At 44.3% G+C, this 21,666-nt stretch overlaps 6 protein-coding genes across 6 annotated transcripts; 3 read left to right on the top strand and 3 right to left on the bottom strand.

Moving 5' to 3' along the window:
* Nucleotides 1-1,961: 1,961 nt before the first annotated feature.
* Nucleotides 1,962-2,663, top strand: Aspvir_003288 (uncharacterized protein; the record flags this gene model as incomplete). Its single annotated transcript, XM_043274873.1, has 3 exons — nucleotides 1,962-2,114; nucleotides 2,174-2,266; nucleotides 2,322-2,663. The coding sequence occupies 3 exons, from the start codon at nucleotides 1,962-1,964 to the stop codon at nucleotides 2,661-2,663; spliced, it is 588 nt and encodes a 195-aa protein (XP_043130808.1).
* Nucleotides 2,664-5,332: 2,669 nt separating this feature from the next.
* Nucleotides 5,333-5,887, top strand: Aspvir_003289 (cell wall mannoprotein 1 family protein; the record flags this gene model as incomplete). Its single annotated transcript, XM_043274874.1, has 1 exon — nucleotides 5,333-5,887. The coding sequence occupies one exon, from the start codon at nucleotides 5,333-5,335 to the stop codon at nucleotides 5,885-5,887; it is 555 nt and encodes a 184-aa protein (XP_043130809.1).
* A 976-nt stretch (nucleotides 5,888-6,863) lies between these two features.
* dprA (putative cell surface protein) lies at nucleotides 6,864-7,906 on the bottom strand (the record flags this gene model as incomplete). The annotated part of the gene is made up of 3 exons (XM_043274875.1): nucleotides 6,864-7,558; nucleotides 7,610-7,705; nucleotides 7,765-7,906. The coding sequence occupies 3 exons, from the start codon at nucleotides 7,904-7,906 to the stop codon at nucleotides 6,864-6,866; spliced, it is 933 nt and encodes a 310-aa protein (XP_043130810.1).
* Nucleotides 7,907-9,573: 1,667 nt separating this feature from the next.
* Aspvir_003291 (uncharacterized protein) lies at nucleotides 9,574-10,011 on the bottom strand (the record flags this gene model as incomplete). Its single annotated transcript, XM_043274876.1, has 3 exons — nucleotides 9,574-9,667; nucleotides 9,726-9,763; nucleotides 9,868-10,011. 3 exons carry the CDS (start codon nucleotides 10,009-10,011, stop codon nucleotides 9,574-9,576), a joined length of 276 nt encoding a protein of 91 aa, XP_043130811.1.
* A 1,143-nt stretch (nucleotides 10,012-11,154) lies between these two features.
* Aspvir_003292 (uncharacterized protein) lies at nucleotides 11,155-11,998 on the bottom strand (the record flags this gene model as incomplete). The annotated part of the gene is made up of 3 exons (XM_043274877.1): nucleotides 11,155-11,162; nucleotides 11,220-11,805; nucleotides 11,867-11,998. The coding sequence occupies 3 exons, from the start codon at nucleotides 11,996-11,998 to the stop codon at nucleotides 11,155-11,157; spliced, it is 726 nt and encodes a 241-aa protein (XP_043130812.1).
* Nucleotides 11,999-13,689: 1,691 nt separating this feature from the next.
* Aspvir_003293 (uncharacterized protein) lies at nucleotides 13,690-14,379 on the top strand (the record flags this gene model as incomplete). The annotated part of the gene is made up of 1 exon (XM_043274878.1): nucleotides 13,690-14,379. One exon carries the CDS (start codon nucleotides 13,690-13,692, stop codon nucleotides 14,377-14,379), a length of 690 nt encoding a protein of 229 aa, XP_043130813.1.
* Nucleotides 14,380-21,666: the final 7,287 nt, after the last annotated feature.

Below are 21,666 nucleotides of genomic sequence, written 5' to 3' on the forward strand. Positions count from 1 at the left end.
CCATACTCACTCCTCTATATGTCCCGATAATGGTACAGACAATTGATACCGCGGCTCAGATAGGCATGCGTAGCTACGACTCTTCATGATTGCATCTGTGTTGTTCCAGCAACTTTTGTACCATCTCATAGGCCTGTTCTGGTCTCGCGGTCGTTACTCGAGGACAGACACGTCGTAAAAATCGATGAGATCGGTCTGAGAATCGGGATTCGCTTGATGACTGGGGTCGGTAGTCGGTACGTGGTTGTCCTTAGTTGCCTCATCGAATCGCATGGAACAGTTGACTGCATTCTCATCGGGACGTTCCATCTTGTCCTCGTATTCCGAAGGGGGTGGCTAGTCACGGTCAGTCTCAGTCTGCCTCTGCTTTCCGTGCTCGCGCAGCTGCTCGAAAGTCTCAACAGCCCGGTCTCGCGTAACCCCCCTGTCCTTAAGATAGCCGAAGGCCCATCTGCTAAGTATTGGAAACGATGAGACAAATTGAATCGAATGGAATCGATAAGGCCAAGCAGATTCAGGGATGAAAGATGGTGAGATCAGACATATCGGGGCTGAGGCTGCTGAGCTGAGCGGGATCCTTACCTTTGTCAATGAGATAGTGAGTTCGATCAATTAATACTGGCGCCATTTTGTACCACAGATATAGCAAACGTCCGCAGATTATATAGTTAGACAAACTTGCATGCTGTCAGATTCCATGGAACTAATCAAGAACAAATTCAGTGCATCTTATCTTAAATCAATCCGCCTCGTGACTAAAGTCACGTCCCCTGTTGTCTTATCTCCATATGTCTACCCACACATACGGCGATCCTTGATATGTAAAGTGAGTCCATGACAGGCAGAAACAAGATCACATGTAGCAGAGCTCAGAGTTAATCATTCACTAACTTGCTGAAATGTTCTCCTCATACGTTAAAAAGTATCAGGCTTGGCTCATAACCAGTTGCTCCCAGTTCCTGCCTCCCTCTGCCCGCTTCGCACTAATAAGAGGCCATACTACTGTCACCATCATGCGCAACTGTCTCACACCCTCGAACTCGTGAACACCTGGGCGTCAACAATCCCAACAACGTATCTTGCACTAATGCTACCAAGCAGTCCAGCACGCATATCGACGTCCCCAGCCACAGGAACTCTACCTTGGAGCTGTTGAGACCTCCTTCGGGGAGGAAGCATACGCCTAGATAGGAACGATGTACTTGGGTCCTATGAGTCATCCGCTCTGCACTGCTATATAAGACGAGTTACGGTCATCGGCAAAATGAGCATTGGCCTCGCTGAACGGAAATTAGACGATGGGTACCTATGCGGGAGCATTGCAGAACTTGATGGTTAGTCCTCTACGTGACTTGTAGTATCTACGCTAATTGGTCTACGTTTGCGAATAGTACTTGAAGGTGTCGAAGCGTGCAATATCCAAAACACGAGTATGGCTGATGGGGCGCCGTTGGAAACCAGGTCTTTTCCGGGTGATTTAAAGGAGGCTATCAGCGAAAGTATCCTCGGCGTCATAGTGAAACATGAGCTTCTTCCTGAGCTTCTTCCGAATAGTAACAAGAACATGGCAATAAAGGCGATTTATGAAGTGGTCGTCAAGACAGGAGGTCGCGGTTGGCCCTGAGAGCCAGCTACTGTTGCTACTTTGAAGTTATATGAATCAATGCTTCGTGGGTCATTGGATCATGATAAGGTCTTGTCCTTTAGCGTTTGAACAAGTCTACTTAAGGCACAATATAGCTCTCTGTAGGTACATGAAAGCATTCTGTTGTGGGAGGCATGATCTCACCATTCCTTTTTGGGAAGACGTGGTGATGGTGAATGACCACTGAGCAACACTAGCAGTTGTAGAAGAAAAATTTTTTCTTCCTCTTCTCTTCTCTCTCCTTTCTTCTTCTTTCCTTTCCTTCCTCATCACCAATATTCATAACGATAGTACGCTGAAGAAGCCTCTTATCAATATGTCTGCGGTGGTCGAATCCGGTCTTGCTGCATCCATGCATGCGCCACGAGGAGCATCTGGCTCTGGTGGGAAGCGTCCCAGAAAGGGAAACGGAGGTAGGCGTCCACCTGGTCGGGGCCCGAGCAAGGGGATGAAGAAGAAGGAGAAGACGGTATGTCCATGGGGTGGCATGTTCCCTACAATATACTCACTCTCGGCTTTTGATAATAGGAGGAGAAGTGCCCGGCTTGTGGAGAAGAGGGACACAACCTGGAGGAGTGCCGTCTTTACGGCGTTGTCTTCAGAGGTATTGCTCTCGCAGCGGTGCGTTTAATTCTCCCGAGCATTACAAACATTCAATCTGATGGATATGAATTAGACAAGGGCCATTGCTACTCAAAGTAGACGCCCTCCGGTCAGCCGTCGCCACACCGTGGGCATGCCGCAGCAGCACCCTCGTATGAACTCGAGGCAACGCCGCACGGCGCGTCGGCTGGCAGAGCGGCAGCGGCAGCGGCAGCAGCAAGGGCAGCAGGCGCAGGAGCAGCTGGGACGCCAGGAGCAGGCCCCTCGGGAGCAGCTCCCCCAGCAGCAGTCTCCCCAAGAGCAGCGCCCCCAGCACTCAGCAGAGTTGCCAATGCGGCCGGCTCTTCAGGAACCTCCCGAGGGAGCGTCATGGGCTGATCAAATCGACTATGAGGCTGAAAAGAATGCTCAGTGAGAGATTCTTTAATATGATGGCACTGCAATGTGTGATCATCACCTTCGATGGCACTGCAAAAGGGCGCTGCAATGTGTCCTGGTTACCTTTTACGGCACTGCAATGTGTCATCCACACTAATCTATGGACAAAAATCCTGCGCAAGTAGGTGCCTGGTTGTCATCTCTGATGGCCTCCAGGCCTCCAGCGATAAGCTCACACCTCACCGTGGTGCTGGAGTCTAGTAACCTGTTTATAACTATAAACTGGTGAAGCTAAGATGAGCTTACTCTTGTATAGTCTTTAGTTTGTGTCTGAGGACAGATTTCTTGCCTTGTGGTGTAGTCTGTTCAAACCTCTCGTGTGTAAAGCTTGTTCGCAATGTTTACATTTCTTAATGCATCTGGAATATGTTGTAGAGTACAGCTGTGTTTTGTTTGGTCAATTAATGCCTATTTCCCGTTTCGCTTTGACAATCTAAGCACCCCCGTGGTATCTTCGATCTGCTCATACTGCTTCCAATAATTTGAAGATGCCTGCATGTATCATGGCATATACTTCCTTCCTTAGGTACCTTAGTCTATGTGGTTTCTTTGAGATCCGGGCAGAAGATCTCCGCTATTGGCCAAGAGACAGTTAAAAGAACAGAAAACAGAAAAGGAAAAAAATATCTGCCTCGGCTGATCATACTCCGTATTCCATTAGGTCTCTGCCTGGAATGCAATGAGGTACTGATTCTCTTGGTAATTAAGGTGTATCGACATTAATATGCGACCGTTTCAAATAGGAGGTCTAGTTGAATGTACTGTGGAGGACCTCTAACCAATAATTTTCAGTTCGTTCTAGACTGCCCTCTGTTCGTACCTTAATTTTGAGTTTTTCAGATCCTTGAAATGCAGTGGATCCTGAATCGTGTGCTTGCCTTAAGGGGTGGCGCAGAACCGGAGGACCTGGAGGATGAGTTAGATGGAGACTCGGATGAGGGACTTGACTATTTCGCCAGGCCCGTGTTGCAATCCTCGAGTCTTCTTGCAACACACTACACGCGGCAACCATAGTACCAATAACCTCTTCAGAGCCTCCGACTCTTAAACCACTGGTGCATTAACTAAAATATGTACTACCCAATGCCAGCCCCGATGCAGTTCTCACCAGGGACCGGCCTGAAATCTTGATGCAAGTGAGAACATTACCCTCGGGTAGTACCCAAGACCCTCAGTGCACGGAGGGAACAGAGACTACAGGTAGTCGATCTTGATTTCGCTCAACCTCCTTCTCTGCTATCCCGTCTGGTTCATCTTTAGTGAATCTGAATTCTGATCAATGTCCAAGTATCGGACCGCAAATCAAGGACTTCCATAGTTGACTGGTTCCTCTTGCCTAGTTGAATATTGAAGAACTCATCGATGAAAGAGGGGACGGTCCAGCAGTCCAATAACTCGATGTCTTGGGCCGCACCATGACTTACAATGCGAAGTTGAATTCGACTTTGTTATGGTAGGCAACGCTACATTGTGCAAATAATCCGAAACGCAAACCAGCTATAACGGACGGCAGGAGCTGGTCCGCCCAGCTGACGGAAACGCTTGTAAGTCGTCAAATCATTATCATGGCGGACTGATGACCGGATCGCTGACTTTGTTATATCGTCAGGAACTATCCGCTGCCGAGGCAGTTACCGAGACTATACGGAGGCAGGATCGCTCCTTACCACCCAACAAATTCGCGCTTACATTTACCGATTATTGAGATTATGGCTCGGCAGACAAAGACGGCAAATATGGACATGGGTATTTCGGATAGGGACGCTTGTTGCGGAACTAGTCGAAGCACTGTAGATGCCGTCGCCTATGATGACGATATCCACTCTACAAAGGAGAGATAGACCGGCTCACTGAAGGCCCATGCTGATCCAGAGGACTCCTTCAATCTGCCCAGGCCAAGGCTCGATGGTCAAGCAGATGACACTCAAAATATTCCTAATTCTGGTACCGCACCATACTCACTCCTCTATTGGGCTGATGCTCTGATAATGGTACAGAAAATCGATACCGCGGCTCAGATAGGCTCAGTTAAAAGACCTTCTGGACCTGACAATCAGTGGGGTTCGGGAGTTGCGATGGAGCATCTGGCCAAAGTCCTCACAAAGTCAATTGATTCGCGGATCCCTATTCATAGTTTAACTGGATGTCTGTTTTTGGAATAAGATGACCTGGATCACGGAGTCTCCACATCTTCAAAATAGAGTCATAGACCTATCCGAGGCCAAAGAATCAGTTATGACGGCTACAACAAAACCTTGACAATAAAATTCAACGGTTGATGCAATCGCAAAGCTTGCTCTTCTGGGCAAAATGTTTCACTTCTACAGCAAGCCTCGGAAGGATTCCCCGTTCACATGTGGGGTTACATCGACTTGTCAGCCACGCAGCAGCATGATTCGTTCGAACCCCTGTCTGCAATATCGCATCTCGCTTCCTTTTTGCGGGGTACAATATAGTCTCATTGCCCTGTTGTGGTATTGGGGGAATAATTCATGGAACCTACGCAGCTGGGCACAGACATCTTGCGGGATCATGAAGACCGGGGATTCAACAAGGCAAGACGGGGTATAAATTCCCCTGAACAACTTGGCTTCAGCCTACACACGCAGTAGACCATCAACTCATAATCGTCATCCTGAAGTGAAAATGCGGTTCCTCTTCTCCCTCCTCGCGGCCACGGCCCTCGCCAGCGCCATTCCAACAGCCACAATCACCAAACGCGACGCCACAGCCGTCGTAGACGCAGTCAACACCATCGCCAGCCAAATGGTCGTCCTCAACAACACCGTCACTTCCTACGACGGCGGCATCCTAGGCACCATCACAGCCCTCAAGATAGAAATCGAATCCGTCAAGCTCTCCAGCGACCTCAAGGACGCGATCTCCACCACGCAGGCCGCAGCCAACTTCACAAACGCGGAATCGCTCACCGTCGCATCAGCGTTCATCAACCTCGAGCCGCAGATCTTCTCCACGCTGAACAATATCGTCGCGAAGAAGCCAAAGTTTGATACGGGGTTGTTGGGGATCGGATCGTTGGCGTTCCTGGTTAAGGGGAATCTGCAGCAGCAGAAAGATTTGTCGGCGCAGCTTGGGGATGCGGTTGCGGCGAAGTTGGCGCCGTTGTATGCGCAGCTTGCGCCGATGATCAATAAGCAGATTGCGGATGCGTTTGATAAGGCGATTGCGGCGTATAGTTGAGATAGCTGGTCGGGGTTGTGTTGGGGACGGGGGAGTGTGGATAGCCATGTAAATATCTCTCTGTTGTTGCTACTCAATACTGAGGGTTAGCACTGCAATGATACATAATAGGAGGCTATAGGATTCACCTCTGTGGATATATCTTTTAATGTAACCATGGTTTCCTCGTGGGTTCAGAGTTGCGCCCAACTCTCAGCTCCAACACTGGTCACTGATAAGTCTAAATTTGCACCTTTAGGTGGCATCGCAGCTGCCTCTCACACCACTCTTGTACCCAAGATGCCGCATTCCTCTCATTTACGGTGACCTAGTACCGTCCTGTGCCGTGATAATGAAGGTCAGCTAGTGCTAAAGCCATCATGAAGCATCATCAGCTACTCAGTAACTCACACTCCAAGGGAGGTCTCTCACGTCCGATGCGTCACCTTGCATTGTATCCTATCCAGCAGTGAGATTCTAATGGGAGCTGCGGATGGATATCTTCGCGCCTTGTACCATTTCCAGTGGGGAGGTGGTAGTGGAAGGCAACGGACGGCAAAAATGACAATGGACGCTATGGTTCGCAGAGGCTTGACTGGCAGGTAGGCAATTTGCACAGAGATTTTATGTAAGGAGTGAGTGGCATTAATCTTGCAGCGAAACATGTGACTGGGTACTCTTTATTGACGTACCGAAACTACTTCCAAGCTTTGCGACTGTTTGCATCATACACAATATGAGCGGTACCAAGTTACTGCTAAATGCCCATGGCTTCCTATCGGCAGCGCTCATACCGATATTGCGATTGATCCAGCCAGCAAGATTAGATGCAGCTGATTAACCTTATAGAGACGAAAAGTATCATTATCGCAGACTATCAAACTGATAATACAAAGCCGAAATCATAGAATCATTAATCGTGCAATTTCATGGTATCAAAGTCATTCCATCACAAAGGATCAAGCATTAAAATATCATTCTCATCCAATACCGTCACTTAGTAACCACGCTGAGTTCCCATGGTGCCTCTGTTGTCCAAGTCGGAATCGACACGAGGGTCGAGCTTGTTGGCGACGTTGGAGCTATGAGGACCAGCCGTGGTTCCAGCACCAGTACCAACGCCAGTGCCAGTGTAGCTGCTTCCAGCTGGTGCAGTGCCAGTGTCGGTGCCAGTGCCAGTACCCAGACCACGGTTATCCCGGTCACTGTCGACGCGTGGATCAAGCTTGTTGGCAATGTTGGAGTCGTGCGGTCCGGCGGTTCCGCCCATGGCGGCGTGACGGGCGCGGTTGTCCGCGTCGGAGTCAACCCGTGGGTCGAGCTTGTTGGCAATGTTGGAGTCGTGAGGTCCGACGTTGGAGCTGCCGCTGCCGTAAGTGTCGCCAGCGGCAGTGCCTGTGCCGTAGCCGCCGCCGCCGGTAGCGCCACGGTTGTCCCTGTCACTGTCCACACGAGGGTCTAGCTTGTTGGCAATGTTGGAGCCGTGGGGACCAGCACTGGTGCTCGTATTTTCATAAGTGTTCTTAGATCCATAGGTGTTGCTAGTGGTTTCGTAGGTGTTCTGGGTACCAAAGGAGCCAGAAGTTGGGTTTCCACTGGTTCCGGAGCCAGCAATGGGGTTTCCAGTTCCAGAGCCAGCAGTGGGGTTTCCACTGGTTCCATAGGAGCCAGAAGTGGGATTTCCACGGTTGTCTGCGAGAGTCAGATGCCTTGCAGAGGCAAGAAGTCAGAAGGAAAGCATACCTCTGTCGCTGTCTACACGAGGGTCGAGCTTGTTGGCAGTGTCAGTTGTGTGAGGGCCAGCAGTACCTCCCATGGCCTCAGTGCGAGCGCGGTTGTCTAAACAGTAAGAAGGTTAGTTCTGATCTTTTGTCATTATTCCATACCGGTGAACATACCACGGTCGCTATCGACCCGAGGATCGGCCTTGTTGGCAGCCTTGGTATCATGGGGGCCATTGTTCGTTGTGCTGGATTCAGCATGGTGTTCACCATGGTGGCCACTCAAGGCCTCCTTCACCTTGTGCATCATGTGGGACATCTTGTAGAAGACTTGCAATGTTTTGTATTCAAATCGATAGGTGTAGTTTTGTTATGGATTGAGTTTGTTTTGTTATAGACTGTAGATTGGTTCAAATGGTCTTAAGACGACTTCTCAATCCTTTTATAGAGCCTTTTCCTCCACGATCGTGTTTGGGGGATTGACGTCAAGCCCGGGGACAGTTGTGGTATCCCTGAAGAGTGGCGAGGAGCGATGCCGTCATCTCGCGGTCATCGTGCGGAGAGTCAACCACAACAGGCTGCACATTATCATCAGTGGATCAGTTTCAGCCACATGTCCAGATCGGTACCTCTTTAGTGAATTTCATAAATCTGGTCGTCAGCTTTATTGATGGAAGAGGGAGCATGCATCTCAGTATTGTTGAAGCTCTAGCTCTCTAATGGTAGGGTATCCACCAGGTTGCAGATCAATTGCGTTGCGCAATCCAGCACCACTGATGATATAATTATCCCATTGTACAGTCAATTAGCTCCCTCAAAGTTCATACAACTATCTATCTCAGCGTAAAAGCAAGACCGTGGTTCTCGAGMGATTCGTGATTCGATGGATATCATGCTTATGATCTCAGTGCATCCGGTGGGCGTGGCAGCTCGTGACTATTCCAGTTGGGATCGAGAAAGTTAATTGCAGCTTAAGCTGCTGGTCATCCCAATCTGATAATGTCTTCTACCAACGAGTAGCCGTTTGCTACTCCGTGCATACAAGATAGGGTTGTAGCCTTGTAAGACAACTATGACTTGGAAATGATGTCGGCGGTTGGCCACGGCAGGCAGTGATCGGCATTACCCTAGGCACACAAGATGTCATTTCTCTTGGCAGGCAACAAGAACATAATCTAGATCTTGGATAAAGTACTGTATTTAGTAGCGGTTGCTGTGATGAGGAAGCATAGGATGTCGCGATTTCCCGCCTGTACTTGCTTGCTACTCAATAGCAACACGGTCTAGACCAGCATATAGTTTAGTGATTTATGTCAATAGTAAACTTCATCTAGTCCTTAAAGAAATATGACTATGCAATCAGCACCGCAATTGTTATGTTTTTCAAATGGTTGATATTATTACTCGCGTCCCCGGAATAGAACGCGTGGAGCTGATCAAGGTTGATATAAAGGTACTTTAAGAGGCCAGCTATTACATAAGGAAACTTGTCATAGTTTTATCTGATGTGAAGCATCTTCATCGTTGGTTAATGCAATTAGATACATAAATTAGATATACACGACTAATGTATACATACTAGAACTCAATTCGAGCTCTTACTTGTTTGGCCTCTTCCTTTTTTGCAGCCTGGGGCTATCTATCCACTCTCCGTGGGACTCCTCTCCACTAAATCTGACCGGCTGAGGCCAGACCAGAGTATTGCCAAATATCCGCACAGGTCAAAGGTGCGATTCAAAAGCGGGGTTGCCGTGTTCAAGCTTTCGTCATTGTCGAAATTCAGTTCTGGTTTTCGGCAATCGGAATGTTGTATGTGTCTGATGGGGCCAGCTCTCGTAGTCAAAGACTTCCGAGTTCGACAAGCCGAAACCCGTCCGGAGGATAGTTAGTCTGTAGGCGGGAATGGTGTGGCTTGGCTCCCTGCTGTTCTTGATGCTCCTGCTCGAGCTGCCGCTGTTTCAGCCGACGTGCCTTGCGACGTTCCCTCTAGTTGGGTCCGTCCATACGAGGACCCTTCTGCGGGCCCAGGGGATGGCGATGAGCACGGACCGGAAGGCGGCTACTTTCAGTAGCGAGCACCCTAGTCTGATTCAGATCCATTAGATTGAACTGTGTATGATCGGGATAATCCAACGCACTGTGCGACAAGAAGACCGCCGTAAATACGGCAGGCCTCCTAGTTGTGTTCGTATTTGAGACACGCCGGGCAGTCCTTTCCCTAATATCAAAAGCCAAGAGTAAGTATATTCCTACGTAGAAGATGCCACTCCAAGGACATACCTTCTTCTTCTTCATCACCTTGCCCGGTCCCCTATCAGGTGGACGCTGACCCCCATTGCCGCGATCGGGGCGTCTCCCACCGGAGCAAGATGCTCCTTGCGGCGCATGCATGGATGCTAAGTAACCTTGGACCGCCGTACTCATATTGAATAACCTTGCTTGTTCAGCGATACTATCATCACGTTGTTCTTGGGGAAGCGGGGACATTCTCCGGTCCAGTCCGGCCGGTGCGGAGCTGCTACCCAAGAACGGGAGCTATTGAAGGGGCAACCACCCTCGGCGATGGCCAGGAGGCCACCAGCTGGAAGAACAGTAAAACTTCAGTCAGCAATGCTACCACCACTAACATGACTCGACAATTGCCCAGCAATAACGTACATGTCAGCGGAACTATCCCATGTCCCATTCTTGCTGAGAAGATAGGAGCACCTGGGCTGCTTGAGCTGGCCATAGCTGATGGCATCGATGTAACGAGAGTAAGAAAAGCTTTAAGACGTGCAAAAAGGGAGTTTGAGATGATTCAAGCTTCGTTCGATGTGTAATAAAGCTATCCTAGAAGATGTTGAGAGGTAGATTGTTTTATTGTGCATTGAGGTAGTTTGCCTTCCGATATAATCTCAGGGTATCCATGAGATATCCACTAGCAGCTTTGCTAGAGGATAGTGAATTTCATAGTCCATATAAAGAATAGAGTGAAGGTCTCCCCCTGCTATATGTCAAGCCCTGTTTTAGAACACTGGGATGAATGGCTGTAGTAGTTCTATTCAGAATAGTGAATAGAGGAAGCTTCTTCCTCTGCATCCATCTCAAGAGATTGATGAGCTCAGTCAAGGTAGATGATTAATGTTCTTACATCCAGGATCTTCAGCGCAACATGCATAGTTTTACTTATACCACGTGTATGATGACCATTCCCTTACTGAATTGCTTGCCTGGGTGTCTAGCACCGTGAAATGCACCGCAGAGGCACTGTTCCAGCTTAAGGCCGCGCTGCACCTCAAAAACATGAATATGTGACTCAAATGCAAGACGTGGAACTGGGCTAAGGAGCTCGCCAAAGCAAAAAGCGCTGAATAATGTATTTGGACTGGGTTAGTACGTACGCTGTCAGACAAGGAGAAACTGCCCTACATTCAAGCCCTGATAGCGGATAGAATGAAAATACGAAGACTTCAAGCTGCCATGTAGTTTAGTAGCAGATAATGGATAGCAACCATGCAAACCAGGAGGCTAAGGAATTAAGGGATTACTCACATAACCTCCAGATTTCGCAGCAAGTTACAGACTCTATGAGGCTATTCAACTTTTTTTATGCAATAAATTACCAGCCATATCGTGAGACATTTCCTTACCTGATCCGAGGCGCTTCGTGATACGACGATCCATAGGCCCATGGTTCTCCTCGTAGATCCGACCAAAGTGCTTGCTATACCAAGCCACCGCACGCTCGTCATCAGAGTTATCAATGATGTCGTTCTGGATGTCCAAGTATCCCACCATCATTGATACCCATGCCTCCAGCAACGAGCCCCATATTGAGTGCCCAAGACTCTCCTCATCTATCGCTGCTTTGACAAGACTTTCTATAAGTGTCTCCTCGTCAGGATACCATATATTCCCGAATACGTCATAGTGAGCAGCATCGGCGAATTGACCCGCCGTATTAGGTTCTAGTTTCAGATGCGCAAATGAATTTGGGATCAGGACAACTTGTTCCGTACGCTCGCGGCAACGTGCCGGATAGTTAAAGGTCGTTGAGGATCCATCTAGATGTTTGTACCCGCTGTTAATTTGTTGTAGGACCCTCTCGGGGTCGCGATATTCGGCTATAGCTCCGGGACGAGGGCCACGTTTCGGAGTCGAGATAGTGAATCCGGAATCCGAGAGTTTTTTGATCGCTGACTGGTAGTCTCCATCTCGAACCACCAGCATATGGACCTAAGTTTAATGACTACAGTTAGCACCAAGTAACCACAGTATGACATCGAGTTCTTCTTACCCCAACAACCATTAGAACACCAAGATGAGCCATTGCAAGGGCTCCCCATGCTGCAACGGGCACAGGCTGTAAAGAAGATACTGGCAGCGACGCTGCCGGGTTCGCAATCACTTGCTTAGGGTCTCTGAACATTATGGCAAGCTTCAAGATTAAGCCCAGATTCTGTTGATTTGGACGGCGACGAATTGCTTCTGGCTGTAGGAAATGCGCCTGGGAGACCTTTCGTACGGATGACGTGAGAGGGTATGGGATTGACGCTGGTAAAAAAATTGTTTAGTCACCCGCGTGCATTGTCCATAGAATGAATCATAAAGTTATCATTCGTAGCGACTGTATTGAAGACTCATATGGAGGGATATCAATCAGGGTATGGCCTGTCTAGCTGTTGGTGCAGTATGCCATTTTTCGCGCGAACATGTCCTCACGGGGGGTCTTGTTGGTTGGTTGTAGCTTTTTCTCTCAGTTGGATATTTATTTCAATGGAGTAGAAGGATATTTACCTAGGAGACATGCAAATATGTTAGTAACATGGTAGGGCCATACCATTCCTATGGAGAGAAGAGGTTGAATACTCCTTTATCCCTAACCTAAAGACCTGCCGTTGCTCCTACTCCTCATGTTGATAAATACTAATCAAATTTTCATAAGGCCTTGGTGTCTTTCCTTTTCTTTTCTAGTACTCAGGCCCTCGCTCTTTCTCACTGAGGCAGATTTGAGCCAGCCTGAGCAGATCACCGAGTTCAGATGAGACTGACGGACCCAATCCGCAAATCCATATCCAACCCACCTCCGCACCTTGGATTGGACCTCGGTAGGCCCTGATCCAACCCGCAACTAGCAACTAAATGAGTTAACCATACCAAACACACATGGATATGGATAACCAATCAGGTGCACCTGAGTCATGACCTAGGGCCCTTTAGAACTGATAAGCTTATCCGACCTTATGCAGGCCTATATAGGGGTATATTTTTATATCTATAGATGGAGAATAATGATATCTATCTTTATAACAAATAAAATATTAGGTCTACTAAGGAAAAAGTAGAGTTATGGGAGATTTTAAATTTTAGATGGTAGTGGTCAGGATGGTAATGGTATGATTTATCTCCGCACCACTGTCAAGACTCAAGTGTCACTGTCAACTTTTCATCCCAGCCTTACGGGTCTACCTAACCCCCGTAGCTAAGCCCAATTTAGCATATCTAATAGGTAATATATAATATTTATATAAGTAATTATTATATTATTAAATAAATATATAGATATCCCAGTGGTGTGAATAGAATACTAGAAAAATAAATGGTAATTAGAATACTAGGGTCACCTGATGGTGTGGATATATCCCTTGCATGGGTTGGATTTACCCAATCCCCGACCATCCAGTTCAGGTTGTCAGCAGGAATAATAAGTTCTTCCACTCCGAGACATCTCTGGTGTTTATTCCCCCTGAGGAGCACGATCAATTCCTATTCTCAACAAAACCTGGTTCAAAAAAAAGGCATACTGTGGAATGATGATAACAATAAAAGAGTTTTCTTTTGATCTTAGTAATGTAAGTATATCACCCTTGCATTTGCCTTCCCATTATAAACATGTCATAGCCTTCCAAACGGAACATTCGACAATATGTCTATGATTTGTTATCATCTCCTTCTCCTGTCAACGTTCGTTATGCTCGTTCAATGGAAGATCAAGCACGACCTATTGTGACACATCATGAGATTCTGAATTCTCATGACCTATGCCCTCACCGAGTCAGTGGCTGCAAAATACTGGAGATCACCGAATCGACGATCTTGAAAGTGGGCCTTACAGTCACCATGGGAGAAGCTGAGGCTATGATACTCGCCAGAAACTCAACATCAGTCCCTGTCCCAGAAGTACTCAATGCTTATATGATTGAAGATATTGGATTTATCTTAATGAGGAAGATATCCGGTGTTACTCTTCAGGCTTGTTGGGAAAATCTTTCTGAGGATTCGCAACAATTCATTGTGGACCAACTCCGAGGCTATATTCATGAATGGCGCAACATTGAAGGCACTTTCTTTGGGTCTATAGGCCAAGGGCCCTGTCAAGATACCGTCTTCATGCATCCATGGGGAGAAAAGAATTATCAGTATGGGCCATTTCAAACACGGAAGGAATTTAACCAAGGTGTTGTTGAAGCGCTTAAGAACGCAAGACCTGGCGGGCAGCTAGTCGATGAGGATGACTACCGCCTAGCAGAAGAGATTCTTGCATCAGGGGAGAATGGGCAAGATGAGAGGAAAATCTTGACTCATGGTGACCTACACCCCACTAATATCATCATCAACGATGGTAGGGTAGCTGGGATTATTGACTGGGGCGCAGCTGGATACAGTATTGCGTCAAGGGAATACTTCGGTTTGATTTGGATGACGCCGGATTCGTCATGGAGAAAATCTGCATCTACCATTCTGCCCTCAGATGAGTATGAGTTTTGGGCTAAGGTGAATTATTCCATGACTCAATACACAGGCATCTAAGTACGTACATAGTTCTGCCACTGCCTGCCTTCTTCCTCTCAGTCTGAGAGAAGCTCATGGATGGCGTTTTCAAAGGACAATCCAACTATTCCCACAATCTTTTTCAAGCTCCTTTGACGTCATCCCAACTCTCTTGCTCCATTTCTCAGCAGTTCCAGACTCAACAAGCTCCTCTGCCTCAAGAGAAATCAATGCGTCGACTGTCCAATCCTGACATCTCCGTTTTCCGTCCCTGGGGGCTGGCTCTTTCTGAATGACCTTGATGGCCTCCAGCCGCTTCTTTGCATCCAGAACAGCGATGGTGCACATCCCAACTGCTTGCTTGGTTTTAATTGAGGTTGCTTCACGACAGGCAGGTTGATACCACAGCCTTTTTATATCGATAAGCTGGACGTGGTAGAGGTCCCCGAAATCGTCCTGGGGTTTATGGAAAAGAAAACCCCAATGGCATCGGTTATTAGGGTCTTCTCCGTATCCAAATACTTCAATGCAGAGATGAAACGCCATGTCCTTGGTAAAGCGAACTTTGCGTCATTCAGCTGGAGTTCCTTGGGATGGGTAACATTGAACACTTACCTTTAGCTATATTCTATGGTGAATGTAAAAGCGATGTGGAAACGAAGAATACTAACATCTCTGGAAGGGGTCGCCGTCCTTTTATGCTATCTTCTGGCTGCGAGATTGGATATCAGCTTCTATTGTGCTATCTGCCCCCATGCTAGTCGCGCGCCTATACTGAGAGAATGAGCCAATAGATTTTACCAGGCTCTCTCAGAGAGGTGGAAGGGCAATAGATCGACATGCAGCCTGAGCGGCAAGCAGTTTAAGCCTTGTCCGTACAGCTACACGTACGCGACTACATAGAGTACATGATTGGCTCAACTGGTCCCAGCCATGATTACTCCCAGCGCTTGCGTATTTCTATATTAGCGTGTTGTTTCATTATATGACAGGATAGATACTAACTTAAGAAAGATTTGAGAAACCAAGAGATTTCGTAAAATACGTTATAGGATCAAATGACCGTTACCCAAGGACCATTTGTCCCAGGATCTTCTTCCCAGGATTCTTTGTTTCCAGGCCAATCATTCCTGGTAATCTGGCGAGCCAAAAAAAACAACAACTTTGACGCAGAATAAATTCTTGAAATTTCTCGCCCAAATCAACCCCTTTTAACCCCAAAATTTGCCCAATTTCTTATAACGTCGGCAGCTTTTGAACAAGCCTAATTTTATAGGCCCTTAATTACCATGTCATCATTGAAGCTGGGGTGGCCGCCCCTGATGGCCTCCCATGGCAGCAAAAAGGGGCTATAGAAAACTCTGCATAACTGTATCTTAGACCTTCACCATAATATGAGCATCTATTTAAACTATTTAAAGGTTTATAATTAAGGAATCCTAAAGCCTCTTATTAAGCTCATCACTAATATATATGCTGTTATTAAGGAGGTCCTGAAAAAACCCCTAGGTGATGACTAGAGGAAGGCAGTTATTAACCTCTATAAGATTACTCTTAATATTAAGAAGAATATTACCTCTACCCAGCACATTTTAACTACTTAATCTATCCCTATATCTACTAAGGTTTACTTATATACAGCTACTACTGCTGGGGCGCCACCCCCTAGCTATATAGTCTCCTCCTATAGCTTAAGTAGCCCTGGGGTCACCCCCTTAGAGCTGGGCAGGGATCATAAGGTTATTATTAAACTACTAGATGCTAGTGTAGTGAGCATGTTCTGATATCTGAAGGTAGTAGAGATAAAGAATAGGGCTGAGAAGGCCTGTATAAAGGCCTTAAAGGAAGCTATAGTAGCTACCCTTATATCTATTAAGTTTATAGCTACCTACTAGCTTAAGTTAGGTAACTTAAGCCTTAGCCTATAGACTACCTAGCAGGCTAAGATCATATGCTATTACCCTAGCTAGGCTAAGTTATTCCACTAGAGAGCTATTATTTATCTACTAACTTAGGGTATGGTGGTTCACAACATCTAGGTTAAATTAATTAGTAATCTAGTAGACCCTAAGGAGGCTAAGTAAGTTGCTGACTAGCTACTAGCTAAGAACTAGTTCTCCTAGGGAGAGGCTAAGATTATCTACCTTACCTAGCTTATAAATTAGCCTGCTAATAAGAAGTCCTCTGCCTTAGTAATTAAGTTTTCTACCCCCTAGGCTGCTAATAAAGCTATTAATAAGGGAACTATCTAGGATTCTATTATACTAACTATAGTCTTATATAACTAGTCTACTTATATCTGCTGGTGTTTTAACTGCTAGCAATATAGCTATATAGGAAGTATCTATTCTAATAAAACTATCTATGGCCTCTATATAGGCAGCTATGAGACCTATGACTGCCCACTATGATAGGCCACTGCTAGCTAGGAGCTATAAAAGTGTGCTAATTACAGGGATGTATATACTGCCTAGTCTAAAGGGTGTAAGAAGTATATAGAGGAGGTGGATAAGGTGCAGGCAGCATCCTATTATTACTAGTAATACTACTGTATTCTACTATATCTATAAGACTTCTAATAAGACTCTAAGAGTAGTAGCTTAGATTCTATAACTATACTAAGTACTTCTGCCTCAGCATCCACCCCTATAGATATAGATGCCTTAGTAGAGGACTCCCTAATATAAATAGAGGGATCTGAGGGAATAGAGGGATCTAGGGAATCTACTATAGCTAAGAAGACCACTAGACCATCTAAGAGGTCTAAGAAAGTGAGATCAGAGCTATCCTATAAGCAGCCACCCTGTAGGCAGGTGCCTATTATAACATCATCCCTGATATTACTATTAGATCAGAATATTAATAATATCTTATTTACCCTAATAGCGCCATACCCTAAGGCCTTATCTATATCCATAAAGAAGAAGGCCTTAACTAGTTAAACTAGCTCTACTAATTAAACTAGCTCTACCACCTCCCACCACTCTGCTTAGATTATTAACTATTTAAATAATATTAACCTGCTAAATCTGACTAGTAAAGATAATAATCACCCCCTGAAGTAGCTATAGAACTAATAAACTACTACCATGTGTGGGACCTACCTTAATATATATTAAGATGATGCTACTATTAATAATATCACTATTAATAATAAGAATAGCTGTACTGAGCTCCCTAATACCCTAGAGAGCAACTGGCAACCTAGCTTAGTACTATAAGATAAGAATACTAATACTAATCCTAGTACCTGTCCTAAGAAGAAGAAGCAGAAGTAGGGGTTAGATACCTCTATATAACTAGAGAAGGACCCCTAGATTAACTTCTCTATAGGGATGCCCTAGTTTACTAGTAGCTATTAAAAGAGTATATAGAATATTCTATACTGTGCCTATAAATAGAATATTCTAAATTCTGTAATATAATGTGCACCACTCTAAAGATGTAGTGATAGCTTAGTTTTTATATAATCTAGAGGTCCTAAAGGCTAACATCATTACTATCTAAGAACCCTAGGATAATCTATTCTAAGATACTATCTACTACCCTGCTAAGGTAACTTACTAGTTACTTTATCCTAAAGTAATAAAGACTAGAGGCCATACCTATATCTACCTCTATATCTCCTGTAAGATAGATTTTAATAAATAGAAATATATAGCCTACTCACAGGACTGCTAGGAGCTTAAGCTATATTATAATACTAGGACACTCTGCCTATATAATATATATAATCTGCATCTAGATACTAATACCTAAGCTAGTACCTAAACTAGCACCTAAACTAACACCCTTAACCTTCTGGAGTAGGTCCTAGATTAATAGGACAGCAGCTGCCTGCTCCTGGGAGATTTTAACCTTTACTATCTAGCCTAGGGTGGTGATTATGTCTACTATACTAACCCTAGGTCTGATAGGCTACTTAAGCTAACTAACACCTGGCTTCTAGATCTTTGGACAGAGCCAGGAGCTATTACTAAGGATAAATAAGGACACTAATTAACTATTAACCTAATATTTAAATCTATAGATTTGATAGCCTATCTTATAGCCTGTAAGGTGGCCTTTAATATCTATACTAATTCTAACTACCTACTAATTTATCTACTACTTAATATCAGCACACCACCGCCGCAGACCCCAAAATGATGTAATTAGAAGGCTATGGATGCGCAAAAACTCTATAAATTTATAGATATAAATATTAACCTATACTAATGGTCTAAAGACCTTAAAATACCTTGCTAGATTAAAGATACCACTAACTTTCTTAGTAAGATTATCTAATAAACTATTACCTACTCTATACCATGGGCCCACCCTTCTAAATAGGCTAACCCTAACTAGACGCCTGAATGCACTAAGATAGTTAAATAAATCTATCTCTACTAATAAATCTACACTAATATACATAATAATAATGACTAGATTGTGTACATAAAGGCCTGTAACTATAAAGGGAAAGTTATCTCTTAATCCCTATAGTATGGCTATTATAAATATATATAATAGACTATTAACTAGGGCCCCCATGATATATAGCGCATTGCTAAATGGGCCTGAAACTATAAAAGCTAGGCAGGAGTCATCCCTACCCTTTACTATAGGAGCTGCATTATAGAAATAGTAGAGTAGAAAGTTAACCTACTCTATGAGGCCTTCTTCCCACTACCCCTATCTGCTAATCTCTTAGACATTAAAGGTAGAATATATAACTAATTATAGGATATTATCTTCCCTAAGATTAATAATAAAGAAATTATTAGAACTATTAAATAGGCGCCTCCTAAGAAGGTGCCTAGACTAGATGCCATCCCTAATAAGGTCTAGTATGCCTTAATAGTAATTCTAATATTTATCTAAGTAGTTAAGACCCTATTTAATACCTATATCTATATTAGCCACAACCCCTAATACTTCTAGATATCTACTATAGTTATTCTTTATAAGGTAGCCCCCTAAGACTTCTACCTTCTAAAGTCCTACCACCCTATTGCTCTGCTTAATACTCTAGGCAAGGTCCTAGAGTTAATAATTACTCTCTATATCTCCTAGGCACTAGAGGAACATAGCCTACTTCTAAAGGGCCATCTAGGCAGCCAGAAAGGTATCTCTATTAATTATGCTATTTAGCTAATTATAGATGAGGTCCTCTGTGCCTAGGGGCTAGGGAAGAAGGTTAGTATGCTTCTCCTAGATATCTTAGGTGTGTTTAATAATATCTCTTATAAATATCTTCTTTATAACCTCTAAATAATATAGCTAGGCTGGCTAGCTAACTAGCTATAGTCATTCCTATTAAATTAATATACTTAGCTATAACTACCAGGGTTCCTTAGTAAGGTATTTACTATATTAACTAGAATTCTATAAGATAGTCCTCTCTTATTAATTCTATTCCTTATCTTTAATACCCCATTAATAAAGATACTTATCTATATACTTAGTGGCGCTAGAATAGCTTCCTTTAGCTAGATTAATAACTCCTGTGTGCTAGCCATAGGCAGCATGTATGTAGAGAATATTATGCTATTAGAGAAATGCCTAGAGAAAGCAGACTATTAGGCTAGGCAGTACACTGCTAAATTTATACTAGATAAATTTAAACTAATTTACTTTATAAATCTAAAGGAACTAGAACCAGACTTACCACCACTAGTAGGGCCTACTGATATTTAGGACCTATATAGATATAAGGGCCATGACCTGCTGCCTATCTAATACTAGAATATAACTATCCAACCTACAGAGTCAGCTAGATACCTCAGTATCTAGTTAGATAAAACCCTCTCTTTCATTATCCACTGTACTAAGGTGGTTAACCACATAAATAGCAGCCTAGAGGCACTATAAAGCATCACTAGATTAACCTAGGGTGCTTTGCTAGAGGCCATATATATAATCTATTATAGTATGGTCATCCTATAACTACTATATAGAGTTATAGTATAGTTTAGCCCTGCCAGCAGGTTAATTCCAGCTATAGAATAAAATAAGATCACTAATAAATTTACTAAGATCTAGAAGCATGTGGCTATCCTGATTAGTAGTGCCTTCTAGGGGACTACTATAGTTATACTTAATATAGAACTACACCTACTACTAATCTGCCTGCAGATGCAGTAGATCATTAAGGAAACTGCTATTTAAATCTAGATAGGGCCAAGCTTTGCCTGCCCCTAGGGACTTATAGGGAAGCCTTAACTAACTAGAGAAATATAGTAGAGTGGCCTTACTCCACTAGAGGTACTTAGGAAGAGGAGTGGCCCACTAGCCTCTACTACCCTAAAGTATATAGAGGAATAGGAAATATAGAAAGTATATATACTCCCTCTATAAGAGCCCCCCCTCCACTGCATAATTAAAGACTATAAAGCTGCACTAAAGACCTATAATAAAATATACAAGGATGATAACTAACTAGTTATCTATACTAATAGCAGCAGCTACTAGGGCTATATAGGTGCCTTAGCTGTCTGCCTCTGTAACTAATAAATCTACTAGAACCATCTAGGTACAGAGGCAGACTTAACTATATATACTACTAAGCTAGATGGAATCTATATAGTAATAAATACTACTAGAGAACTAAGCCCCTATTTACTCACCCTCTTCACTAATAGCTAGGCTGCTATTCAGGCAGTCTAGAACCTATGCTACCCCTCTGGTTAATATATTTTAGATAAGATATATAAGAGAGTAAGGGCCCTAGGGGCACATAGGCTACCTCTAGATAAGATAAAGATATACTAGATCCCTGCCCATGTAGGAGTAGTAGGGAATGAGGCTATAGATAAGGTAGTAAAGAAGGCAGCTATATAAGGGGAAGTTAAATTAAGCTCTATAGGGCAGCTAGAATAACTAATTATCTAGCTTACTATAGTGGCTAAGTAAGCTATCTACCAGCAAATCCAACAGCACTGGAAGAAACAGTAGGAGATAGAGAAAGGGGCTAAGCTAATATAGTAGCTAATTAAAGCCCCCTATAAGAAGAATCTAGGGCTCTATAAGGGCCTACTAAAGCTGCATATATTAATCATTATCTAGATATAGACTATGTGGATTAGTCTATAATACTTCCTTTTTAAGATTAATGCCTATAACTTAGACTACTATAACTATAAAGAAGGGTCATAGACCCTAAAATATATCCTCCTGCAGTGTTTGTTATATGCAGAGGCGTGCAGGAAGATAATTAATAAGCTTTTTAATAAGGGATTTAGGGGGAATATATCAGACTATAATATACTTATCTCTAATCTGCAGGTAATCTGCTACATCACCAAATTCATGTACTAAATAGGCCTACTAAGCCAGTTCCGCTAT

The sequence above is a fragment of the Aspergillus viridinutans genome (genome assembly GCF_018404265.1).
Source record: "Aspergillus viridinutans IFM 47045 DNA, scaffold_14, whole genome shotgun sequence".
Lineage (NCBI taxonomy): Eukaryota > Fungi > Ascomycota > Eurotiomycetes > Eurotiales > Aspergillaceae > Aspergillus > Aspergillus viridinutans.